Source organism: Panulirus ornatus, chromosome 7, assembly GCF_036320965.1.
Source record: "Panulirus ornatus isolate Po-2019 chromosome 7, ASM3632096v1, whole genome shotgun sequence".
Lineage (NCBI taxonomy): Eukaryota > Metazoa > Arthropoda > Malacostraca > Decapoda > Palinuridae > Panulirus > Panulirus ornatus.
In genome coordinates this window covers 22,741,151-22,753,926 of record NC_092230.1, presented here as the reverse complement: position 1 = coordinate 22,753,926, position 12,776 = coordinate 22,741,151, and the positions used below count along the sequence as shown (strand labels likewise).

The window sequence follows — 12,776 nt, the reverse complement described above, 5'->3', positions numbered from 1 at the left end:
ACTTCCCAAGCCCTCTCATCCACAACAGACTGCATACTTGTCCCTTTCTCCAAAACTCTTGCATTCACCTCCCTAACAACCCCATCCATAAAGAAATTAAACAACTATGGAGACATCACGCACCCCTGCCGCGAACCAACGTTCACTGAGAACCAATCACTTTCCTCTCTTCCTACTCGTACACATGCCTTACATCCTCGATAAAAACTTTTCACTGCTTCTAGCAACTTACTTCCCACACCATATATTCTTAATAGCTTCCACAGAGCATATCTATCAACTCTATTATATGCCTTCTCCAGATCCATAGATGTTTTAAACAAATCCATTTGTTTTTCTAAGTATTTCTCACATACATTTTACAGAGGTCAAGTCAGTTGGGAGGTAAGTTTGAATGGAGAAAAACTGGAGGAAGTAAAGTGTTTTAGATATCTGGGAGTGGATCTGGCAGCGGATGGAACCATGGAAGTGGAAGTGGATCATAGGGTGGGGGAGGGGGCGAAAATTCTGGGAGCCTTGAAGAATGTTTGGAAGTCAAGAACATTATCTCGGAAAGCAAAAATGGGTATGTTTGAAGGAATAGTGGTTCCAACAATGTTGTATGGTTGCGAAGCGTGGGCTATGGATAGAGCTGTGCGCAGGAGGATGGATGTGCTGGAAATGAGATGTTTGAGGACAATGTATGGTGTGAGGTGGTTTGATTGAGTAAGTAACGTAAGGGTAAGAGAGATGTGTGGAAATAAAAAGAGCATGGTTGAGAGAGCAGAAGAGGGTGTTTTGAAATGGTTTGGGCACATGGAGAGAATGAGTGAGGAAAGATTGACCAAGAGGATATATGTGTCGGAGGTGGAGGGAACGAGGAGAAGTGGGAGACCAAATTGGAGGTGGAAAGATGGAGTGAAAAAGATTTTGTGTGATCGGGGCCTGAACATGCAGGAGGGTGAAAGGAGGGCAAGGAATAGAGTGAATTGGATCGATGTGGTATACCGGGGTTGACGTGCTGTCAGTGGATTGAATCAGGGCATGTGAAGCGTCTGGGGTAAACCATGGAAAGCTGTGTAGGTATGTATATTTGCGTGTGTGGACGTATGTATATACATGTGTATGGGGGTGGGTTGGGCCATTTCTTTCGTCTGTTTCCTTGCGCTACCTCGCAAACGCGGGAGACAGCAAAAAAAAAAAAAAAAAATTACAGAGCAAACACCTGATCCACATATCCTCTACCACTTCTAAAACCACACTGCTCTTCCCCACTCTGATGCTCTGTACATGCCTTCAACCTCTCAGTACCCTCCCATATAATTTCCCAGGAGTACTGAACAAACTTATACCTCTTATTAGAAAAGGGTGACTTGTTGACTGGTTGGTAAGGATATTTAACTTTTATTTGTATTTATTTATTTATTATACTTGTCACTGTCTCCCGCATTAGGGAGGTAGCGCAAGGAAACAGACAAAAGAATAGCCCAACCCACCTACATACACATGTATATACATACATGCCCACACATGCACATATATATACCTTTTCCTATGAGTCTACAGGGAAAATGAAACACGATAAGTTCCCAAGTGCACTTTTGTGCAATAATCACATCACCAGGGGAGACACAAGAGAAAAATATAACAGTTAGTTGCTATATATTGAAGAGACGAAGCTAGGACGCCATTTGGTAAACATGTGATTGTCTTAGACAATCGTATGTTTACCAAATGGTGTCCTAGCTTCGTCTCTTCGATGTGTATCAACTGACTGTTATATTTCTCTCTTGTGTCTCCCCTGATCATGTGATTATTACATGAAAGTGCACTTAGGAACTTATAGTGTTTTATTTTCCCCGTGGACTCATAGGAATATCTTGATCACGCGCAAAATTGTGATCCTTTCCAATATACATACCCATATATTTCAACGCATACTTTCATATACATACGCAGACATATACATATTTACACATGTACATATTCATAGTTGCTGCCTTCATCCATCCATTCCCGTCGCCAGCTCGCCACACATGAAATGGCAGCACACACACACACACCCTGTGCGTGCGAGGTAGCGCTAGGAAAAGACAACAACTGCCACATTCGTTCACACTCAGCCTCTTTCTGTCATATGTAATGCATTGAAACCACAGCTCCCTTTCCACATTCAGGCCCCCTCAAAACTTTCCATGATTTACCCCAGACGCTTCACATACCCTGGTTCAATCCATTGACAGCGTGTTGACCTTGGTATACCACATCGTTCCAATTCACTCTGTTCCATGTTCACCTTTCACCCTCCTGTCTGTTCAGGCCCCAATCACTCAAAATCTTTCTCACTCCATCCTTCCACCTCCAATTTGGTCTCCCATTTCTCATTCCCCTCCACCTCTGACACATATATCTTCTTTGTCAGTCTTTCTTCACTCATTATCTCCATGTGACCAAACCACTTTAATACACCCTCTTCTGCTTTCTCAACCACACTCTTTTTATTACCACACATATCTCTTACCCTTTCATTACTTACTCCTCAAACCACCTCACACCACATATTGTCCTCTAAGATCTCATTTCCAACACATCCACCCTTCTCCCCACAACCCTATCTATGGCCCATGCCTCGCAACCATACAACATTTTTGGAACCTCTATTCCTTCAAACATACCTATTTTTGCTCTCAGAGATAATGTCTCCACCTTCCATACATTCTTCAAGACACCCAGAACCTTCACCCCCCTCTCCCAACCCTGTGACTCACTTCCGCTTCCATGGTTCCATCCACTGCCAAATCCACTCCCAGATATCTACAACTTCACTTCTTCCAGTTTCTCTCCATTTAAACTTACCTCCCAATTGACTTGTCCCTCAACCCTACTGAACCTAATAACCTTGCTCTTATTCACATTTACTCTGAGCTTTCTCCTTTCACACACTTTACCAAACTCAGTCACCAGCTTCTGTAGTTTCTCACCGGAATCAACCACCAGAGCTGTATCATCAGCGAACAACAACTGACTCACTTCCCAAGCCCTCTCATCCACAACAAACTGCATTCTTGCCCCTCTCCAAAACTCTTGCATTCGCCTCCCTGACAACCCCATCCATAAACAAACTAAACAACCATGGAGATATTATGCACCTCTGCCACAAAATGACATTCAGTGGGAACCAATCACTTTCCTCTCTTCCTACTCATACACATGCCTTACATCCTTGATAAAAACTTTTCATTGCTTCTAGCAACTTACCTCCCACACCATATACTCTTAACACCTTCCACAGAGCACTCAATCAACTGTGTCATACGCCTTCTCCATATCCATAAATGCTACATACAAATCCATTTGTTATTCTAAGTATTTCTCACATTCTTCAAAGCAAACACTTGATCCACACATCCTCTATCACTTCCGAAACCACACTGCTCTTCTCTAATCTGATACTCTGTACATGCCTTGACCCTCTCAATCAATACCCTCCCATAAAATTTCCCAGGAATACTCGACAAACTTATACCTCAATAAAATGAACGCTCACCTTTATCCCCTTTGCCTTTGTACAATGGCTCTATGCAGGCATTCTGCCAATCCTCAGGCACTTCACTGTGAACCATACATACAATGAATATCCTCAACAACACAGTCACCCCTTTTCTGATGAATTCCACTGCAATACCATCCAAACCCGTTGCCTTGCTGGCTTTCATCTTCCACAAAGCTTTTACTACCTCTTCTCTGTTTACCAAACCATTCTCCCTGACCCTCTCACTTTGCACACCACCTTGACCAAAACACCCTATATCTGGCACTCTATCATCAGACACATTCAACAAACCTTCAAAATACTCACTCCATCTTATTCTCACTTCACAACTACTTGTTATCTCCCCATCAACCCCTTCACCGAATTTCCCATTTGTTCTCTTGTCTTACGGACTTTATTTACCTCCTTCCAAAACATCTTTTTATTTTCCCTAAGATTTAACGATACTCTCTCACCTTAACTCTCATTTGCCATCTTTTTCACCTCTTGCACCTCTTTCTTGACCATTTGCCTCTTTCTTTTATACATCTCCTAGTCATTTGTGCTATTTCCCTGCAGAAATCATCCAAATGCCTCTCTCATCTCTTTCACTAACAATCTTACTTCATCCCACCACTCACTACCCTTTCTAATCTGCCCGCCTCCCACCTTTCTCATGCCACAGGCATCTTTTGCACAAGCCATCACTGCTTCCCTAAATACATCCTATTTGGATGATTTTTGTTCCCATTTGTTCTCTTATCTTACACACTTTATTTACCTCCTTCCAAAACATCTTTTTATTTTCCCTAGAATATAACGATATTCTCTCACCCCAACTCTCATTTGCCCTCTTTTTCACCTCTTGCACCTTTCTTTTGTGCTCTTGTCTCTTTCTTGTGTACATCTCCCATTCATTTGCACTATTTCCCTGCAAAAATTGTCCAAATGGCCCTCTCTTCTCTTTCACTAACAATATTAGTTCTTCAACCCACCACTGACTACCCTTTCTAATTTGCCCTCCTCCCACCTTTCTCATGACACAGGCTTCTTTTGTGCAAGCCATCACTGCTTCCCTTAATACATCCCATTCCTTCCCCACTCCCCTTATGCCATTTGCTCTCACCTTTTTCCATTCTGCACTCAATCTCTCTTGGTACTTCCTCACACAAGTCTCCTTTTCAAGCTCACTCACACCACTCTCTTCACGCCAACATTCTCTCTTCTTTTCTGAAAACCTCTACAAATCTTTACCTTCGCCTCCACAAGATAATGATCAGACATCCCTCCAGTTGCCCCTCTCAGCACATTAACACCTAAAAGTCTCTCTTTCACGTGCCTATCAATTAACACCTAATCCAATAATGCTGTGTTGCCATCTCTCCTAATTACAAACATATACTCTTTTTAAACCAGGTATTCTCAATCACCAGTACTTTTTCAGCACACAGATCTACAAGCTCTTCACCATTTCCATTTACAATGCTGAACACCCCATGTACACCAATTATTCCCTCAACTGCCACATTACTCACCTTTGCATTCAAATCACCCGTCACTATAACCCAGTCTTGTGCATCAAAGCTGTTAACACACTCACTCAGCTGCTCCCAAGACACTTGCCTCTCATGATCTTTCTTCTCATGACCAGGTGCATAGGCACCAATAATCACCATCTCTCTCCATCCACTTTCAGTTTTACCTATATCAGTCTAGAGTTTACTTTCTTACACTCTGTCACATACTCCCTCAGCTCCTGTTTCAGGAGTAGTGCTACTCCTTCCTTTGCTCTTGTCCTCTCACCAACCCCTGACTTTACTCCCAAGACATTCCCAAACCACTCTTCTTTACCTTTTAGCTTCGTTTCACTCAGAGCCAAAACATCCAGGATCCTCTCCTCAAACAGACTACCTATCTCTCCTTTTTTCTCATCTTGGTTATGTCCACACACACTTAGACACCCCAATCTGAACCATCGAGGAGGATGAGCACTCCCCGCATGACTCCCTCTTCTGTTTGTATTTATTTATGCTGTGATTTATTTTTTTCGATGCATGCATATTTGCTTGTTTTGTGTGCTTGTAGATAAAACCAATGGAGAAAAATGGTTTTGATTCTGAGATGCTTCACTCTTTACCATGTTAGTAGTATTTTTTTATTTTTATTATACTTTGTCGCTGTCTCCCGCGTTTGCGAGGTAGCGCAAGGAAACAGACGAAAGAAATGGCCCAACCCTCCCCCCATACACATGTATATACATACGTCCACACACGCAAATATACATACCTACACAGCTTTCCATGGTTTACCCCAGGCGCTTCACATGCCTTGATTCAATCCACTGACAGCACGTCAACCCCGGTATACCACATCGCTCCAATTCACTCTATTCCTTGCCCTCCTTTCACCCTCCTGCATGTTCAGGCCCCGATCACACAAAATCTTTTTCACTCCATCTTTCCACCTCCAATTTGGTCTCCCTCTTCTCCTCGTTCCCTCCACCTCCGACACATATATCCTCTTGGTCAATCTTTCCTCACTCATTCTCTCCATGTGCCCAAACCACTTCAAAACACCCTCTTCTGCTCTCTCAACCACGCTCTTTTTATTTCCACACATCTCTCTTACCCTTACGTTACTCACTCGATCAAACCACCTCACACCACACATTGTCCTCAAACATCTCATTTCCAGCACATCCATCCTCCTGCGCACAACTCTATCCATAGCCCACGCCTCGCAACCATACAACATTGTTGGAACCACTATTCCTTCAAACGTACCCATTTTTGCTTTCCGGGATAATGTTCTCGACTTCCACACATTCTTCAAGGCCCCCAGAATTTTCGCCCCCTCCCCCACCCTATGATCCACTTCCGCTTCCATGGTTCCATCCGCTGCCAGATCCACTCCCAGATATCTAAAACACTTCACTTCCTCCAGTTTTTCTCCATTCAAACTCACCTCCCAATTGACTTGACCTTCAACCCTACTGTACCTAATAACCTTGCTCTTATTCACATTTACTCTTAACTTTCTTCTTCCACACACTTTACCAAACTCAGTCACCAGCTTCTGCAGTTTCTCACATGAATCAGCCACCAGCGCTGTATCATCAGCGAACAACAACTGACTCGCTTCCCAAGCTCTCTCATCCCCAACAGACTTCATACTTGCCCCTCTCTCCAAAACTCTTGCATTTACCTCCCTAACAACCCCATCCATAAACAAATTAAACAACCATGGAGACATCACACACCCCTGCCGCAAACCTACATTCACTGAGAACCAATCACTTTCCTCTCTCCTACACGTACACATGCCTTACATCCTCGATAAAAACTTTTCACTGCTTCTAACAACTTGCCTCCCACACCATATATTCTTAATACCTTCCACAGAGCATCTCTATCAACTCTATCATATGCCTTCTCCAGATCCATAAATGCTACATACAAATCCATTTGCTTTTCTAAGTATTTCTCACATACATTCTTCAAAGCAAACATCTGATCCACACATCCTCTACCACTTCTGAAACCACACTGCTCTTCCCCAATCTGATGCTCTGTACATGCCTTCACCCTCTCAATCAATACCCTCCCATATAATTTACCAGGAATACTCAACAAACTTATACCTCTGTAATTTGAGCACTCACTCTTATCCGCTTTGCCTTTGTACAATGGCACTATGCACGCATTCCGCCAATCCTCAGGCACCTCACCATGAGTCATACATACATTAAATAACCTTGCCAACCAGTCCACAATACAGTCACCCCCTCTTTTAATAGATTCCACTGCAATACCATCCAAACCTGCTGCCTTGCCGGCTTTCATCTTCCGCATAGCTTTCACTACCTCTTCTCTGTTTACCAAATCATTTTCCCTAACCCTCTCACTTTGCACACCACCTCGACCAAAACACCCTATATCTGCCACTCTATCATCAAACACATTCAACAAACCTTGAAAATACTCACTCCATCTCCTTCTCACATCACCACTGCTTGTTTTCACCTCCCCATTTGCGCCCTTCACTGAAGTTCCCATTTGCTCCCTTGTCTTACGCACTTTATTTACCTCCTTCCAGAACATCTTTTTATTCTCTCTAAATTTAATGATACTCTCTCACCCCAACTCTCATTTGCCCTTTTTTTCACCTCTTGCACCTTTCTCTTGACCTCCTGTCTCTTTCTTTTATACATCTCCCACTCAATTGCATTTTTTCCCTGCAAAAATCGTCCAAATGCCTCTCTCTTCTCTTTCACTAATACTCTTACTTCTTCATCCCACCACTCACTACCCTTTCTAATCAACCCACCTCCCACTCTTCTCATGCCACAAGCATCTTTTGCGCAATCCATCACTGATTCCCTAAATACATCCCATTCCTCCCCCACTCCCCTTACTTCCATTGTTCTCACCTTTTTCCATTCTGTACTCAGTCTCTCCTGGTACTTCCTCACACAGGTCTCCTTCCCAAGCTCACTTACTCTCACCACCCTCTTCACCTCAACATTCACTCTTCTTTTCTGAAAACCCATACAAATCTTCACCTTAGCCTCCACAAGATAATGATCAGACATCCCTCCAGTTGCACCTCTCAGCACATTAACATCCAAAAGTCTCTCTTTCGCACGCCTGTCAATTAACACGTAATCCAATAACGCTCTCTGGCCATCTCTCCTACTTACATAAGTATACTTATGTATATCTCGCTTTTTAAACCAGGTATTCCCAATCATCAGTCCTTTTTCAGCACATAAATCTACAAGCTCTTCACCATTTCCATTTACAACACTGAACACCCCATGTATACCAATTATTCCCTCAACTGCCACATTACTCACCTTTGCATTCAAATCACCCATCACTATAACCCGGTCTCGTGCATCAAAACCACTAACACACTCATTCAGCTGCTCCCAAAACACTTGCCTCTCATGATCTTTCTTCTCATGCCCAGGTGCATATGCACCAATAATCACCCATCTCTCTCCATCAACTTTCAGTTTTACCCATATTAATCGAGAATTTACTTTCTTACATTCTATCACATACTCCCACAACTCCTGTTTCAGGAGTATTGCTACTCCTTCCCTTGCTCTTGTCCTCTCACTAACCCCTGACTTTACTCCCCAGACATTCCCAAACCACTCTTCCCCTTTACCCTTGAGCTTCGTTTCACTCAGAGCCAGAACATCCAGGTTCCTTTCCTCAAACATACTACCTATCTCTCCTTTTTTCACATCTTGGTTACATCCACACACATTTAGGCACCCCACTCTGAGCCTTCGAGGAGGATGAGCACTCCCCACGTGACTCCTTCTTCTGTTTCCCATTTTAGAAAGTTAATACAAGGAGGGGAGGATTTCTGGCCCCCCGCTCCCGTCCCCTCTAGTCGCTTTCTACGACACGCGAGGAATGTTAGTAGTGATGAAACATATTTTCTTCTTACTTTCTTTTGCATTTGCTTTACCCTGCAGAACTTAAACATTGATGAGCTTCTGTGACTTGACTTGAAGCCTTTACCTTTTAATATCATGTTTGGTATATTCATGTCTCGAAGGGGTTTTTGGCATTTACAAACTTATGGTTTGGGTGACATATATTAAGACAGTGGAGAAAAATTCTTTCTTGAGTTTTTTTTTCTTCTGGGATGGGACTATATTGTATATTACAGTCAAAAGCATCTCTTGATTGACTTTATACAGAGAAAAGATCTGTAGTGCATTGCAGATTCTTCTGTTACATGATTTTCCACGGGCTCAATTTCACAAATTACTAATTGTTCGAATTGTCTTTACTAAGGTATTCCATTTTCTTGTTTGTGATTATTCTAGGATGCTAAGAAGACACCACCTTCAGCTGGAACCAAGACAAAGCCAAATATTTCATCTTACTTTAACAAAGGCTCTCCACCAATAAAGTCAGAGACTCCTGAGTCCACTAAGTCCTCACTACTCACAGGGGAATCTGACGTGTCATCTCCCATCACAACAACAGAGTCCAGCCAGTCGTCACCAACTAAGAGTGACTCCACTTTGTCTTCACCGTTAAAGACAGCTTCAACTACCTCTTCTAAAAATAAATCACAAGTCTTGGTTAAAGAATTGAAAGTAGATTCCATGGATTTTGATTCCCTAACAAAAGAAAATATACAACCATCAAAGAATAATTCCCAAGGGAAAGATTGTAATGTGCAGTCAAAAATTAAGGTAAGTACAGCGAATAAAGAGTAAGCTTTATGTGTTAATAATTCCATTCTCTTTATAGGATGTGAATTATAAGTATGAAAATTTTTATTATACATAGTATGAGTGTTACAGAGAGTGTTGACTAAAAGGATGGTGTTGTGCACAGACCAGCAGTTTAGGAAGGAGCCAAATTGTTTCAGGCAAGGGAAAGGCTGTGCAGACCAGGTATTTACTTAGAAGAATGTGTTTGAGATATTCTTAGAGAAACAGAGTGATTTGTGTCTAGCTTTGTCTCCGATGCCTGGCCCCTCTGTAAACTCCCTTCAAGGGAATGTTTACAGTATTGAAAAATTCATGAGAATTTGTGTCATATTTATTTTGAAATTGTCATCTGTAGGAAGAACTATGACGTGTTTTACACTCATTTCAGGTTTAGAAGTCTTTCAGTGTCTTGTGTTCCATTTATGAAACAGAATTTTTTTGGACTGAGAAATATCGTGAACTAATACCTCCAGTTTTGGTATGTGCTTCTGAACCTTAGTATAGCATGTATTATTCAAGTTAAGATATTGTTTAAAGGCAATTAATTCCTGTGACTAAGCATCTAAATGATTACAGGATTAGCAAATTTCACTAAGATTCACTTCATATTGGTATTTGTTTGCCAGATGAAGCATCATGAGATATTTTACTCTATAAATTATATTTCAATTGGCAGTTTTTATGCTATTTTTCATTGGAAAACAGATTTGCTACAGAACCTCAGTATAGGACCTATTTTTCATGTAGAATACAGTTCTTGGGTTGATTATCGTTGGGGGGACCATTAAGTTTTGTAGTTAAGCATTTAGACGATCATTGGATGAAAAATTTCATGAGGATTTGTATCATAATGTCCAAAAAATGTGATCAGTTACCTATTTTTTTCACTGCCACTGATTATTTATATTCATTATTCATATTCTAGCGGGGGGGCTAGAAACCCTCCCCTCCTTGTATTTTAACTTTCTAAAAGGGGAAACAGAAGGAGTCACGCGGGGAGTGCTCATCCTCCTCGAAGGCTCAGATTGGGGTGTCTAAATGTGTGTGGATGTAACCAAGATGAGAAAAAAGGAGAGATAGGTAGTATGTTTGAGGAAAGGAACCTGGATGTTTTGTCTCTGAGTGAAACGAAGCTCAAGGGTAAAGGGGAAGACTGGTTTGGGAATGTCTTGGGAGTAAAGTCAGGGTTTAGTGAGAGGACAAGAGCAAGGGAAGGAGTAGCACTACTCATGAAACAGGAGTGGTGGGAGTATGTGATAGAGTGTAAGAAAGTAAATTCTAGATTGATATGGGTAAAACTGAAAGTTGATGGAGAGAGATGGGTGATTATTGGTGCATATGCACCTGGGCATGAGAAGAAAGATCATGAGAGGCAAGTGTTTTGGGAGCAGCTAAATGAGTGTGTTAGTGGTTTTGATGCACAAGACCGGGTTATAGTGATGGGTGATTAGAATGCAAAGGTGAGTAATGTGGCAGTTGAGGGAATTATTAGTATACATGGGGTGTTCAGTGTTGTAAATGGAAATGGTGAAGAGCTTGTAGAATTATGTGCTGAAAAAGGACTGGTGATTGGGAATACCTGGTTTAAAAAGCGAGATATACATAAGTATACATGTGTGAGTAGGAGAGATGGCCAAAGAGCGTTATTGGATTGTGTGTTAATTGATAGGCACGCGAAAGAGAGACTTTAGGATGTTAATGTAATGAGAGGTGCAATTGGAGGGATGTCTGATCATTATCTTGTGGAGGCAAAGGTGAATATTTGTAGAGGTTTTCAGAAAAGAAGAGAGAATGTTAGGGTGAAGAGAGTAGCGAGAGTAAGTGAGCTTGGGAAGGAGACTTGTGTGAGGAAGTACCAGGAGAGACTGAGTACAGAATGGAAGAAGGTGAGAACAAAGGAGGTAAGGGGAGTGGGGGAGGAATGGGATGTATTTAGGGAAGCAGTGATGGCTTGCGCAAAAGATGCTTGTGACATGAGAAGCGTGGGAGGTGGGCAGATTAGAAAGGGTAGTGAGTGGTGGGATGAAGAAGTAAGATTATTAGTGAAAGAGAAGAGAGAGGCACTTGGACGATTTTTTGCTGGTAGAAAATGCAAATGAGTGGGACATGTATGAAAGAAAGAGGCAGGAGGTCAAGAGAAAGGTGCAAGAGGTGAAAAAGAGGGCAAATGAGAGTTGGGGTGAGAGAGTATCATAAATTTTAGGGAGAATAAAAAGATGTTTTGGAAGGAGGTAAATAAAGTGCGTAAGACAAGGGAGCAAATGGGAACTTCAGTGAAGGGGGCTAATGGGGAGGTGATAACAAGTAGTGGTGATGTGAAAAGGAGATGGAGTGAGTATTTTGAAGGTTTGTTGAATGAGTTTGATGATAGAGTGGCGGATATAGGGTGTTTTGGTCAAGGTGGTGTGCAAAGTGAGAGGGTTCGGGAAAATGATTTGGTAAACAGAGAAGAGTCGGGGCATGTGAAGCGTCTGGGGTAAACCATGGAAAGCTGTGTAGGTATGTATATTTGCGTGTGTGGACGTGTGTATGTACATGTGTATGGGGGGGGGGTTGGGCCATTTCTTTCATCTGTTTCCTTGCGCTACCTCGCAAACGCGGGAGACAGCGATAAAAAAAAAAAAAAAAAAAAAAAAAAAAAAAAAAAAACAGAGAAGAGGTAGTAAAAGCTTTGTGGAAGATGAAAGCCGGCAAGGCAGCGGGTTTGGATGGTATTGCAGTGGAATTTATTAAAAAAGGGGATGACTGTATTGTTGACTGGTTGGTAAGGTTATTTAATGTATGTATGATTCATGGTGAGGTGCCTGAGGACTGGCGAAATGCTTGCAAAGTGCCATTGTACAAAGGCAAAGGGGATAAAAGTGAGTGCTCAAATTACAGAGGTATAAGTTTGTTGAGTATTCCAGGGAAATTGTATGGGAGGGTATTGAATGAGAGGGTGAAGGCATGTACAGAGCATCAGATTGGGGAAGAGCAGTGTGGTTTCAGAAGTGGTAGAGGATTTGTGGATCAGGTGTGTGC

The 12,776-nt window shown here is 42.1% G+C and overlaps 1 protein-coding gene across 2 annotated transcripts in view; it reads left to right on the top strand.

Annotated features, from left to right (window-relative positions):
• LOC139749451 (uncharacterized) overlaps positions 1-12,776 on the top strand; it is an 86,291-nt gene that overhangs the window by 34,784 nt on the left and 38,731 nt on the right. For both annotated transcript variants that reach the window (XM_071663327.1, XM_071663328.1), the window contains one exon: positions 9,360-9,734. In XM_071663327.1, the coding sequence (XP_071519428.1) occupies positions 9,360-9,734 (375 nt within the window). The remainder of the gene's footprint in view (positions 1-9,359; positions 9,735-12,776) is intronic.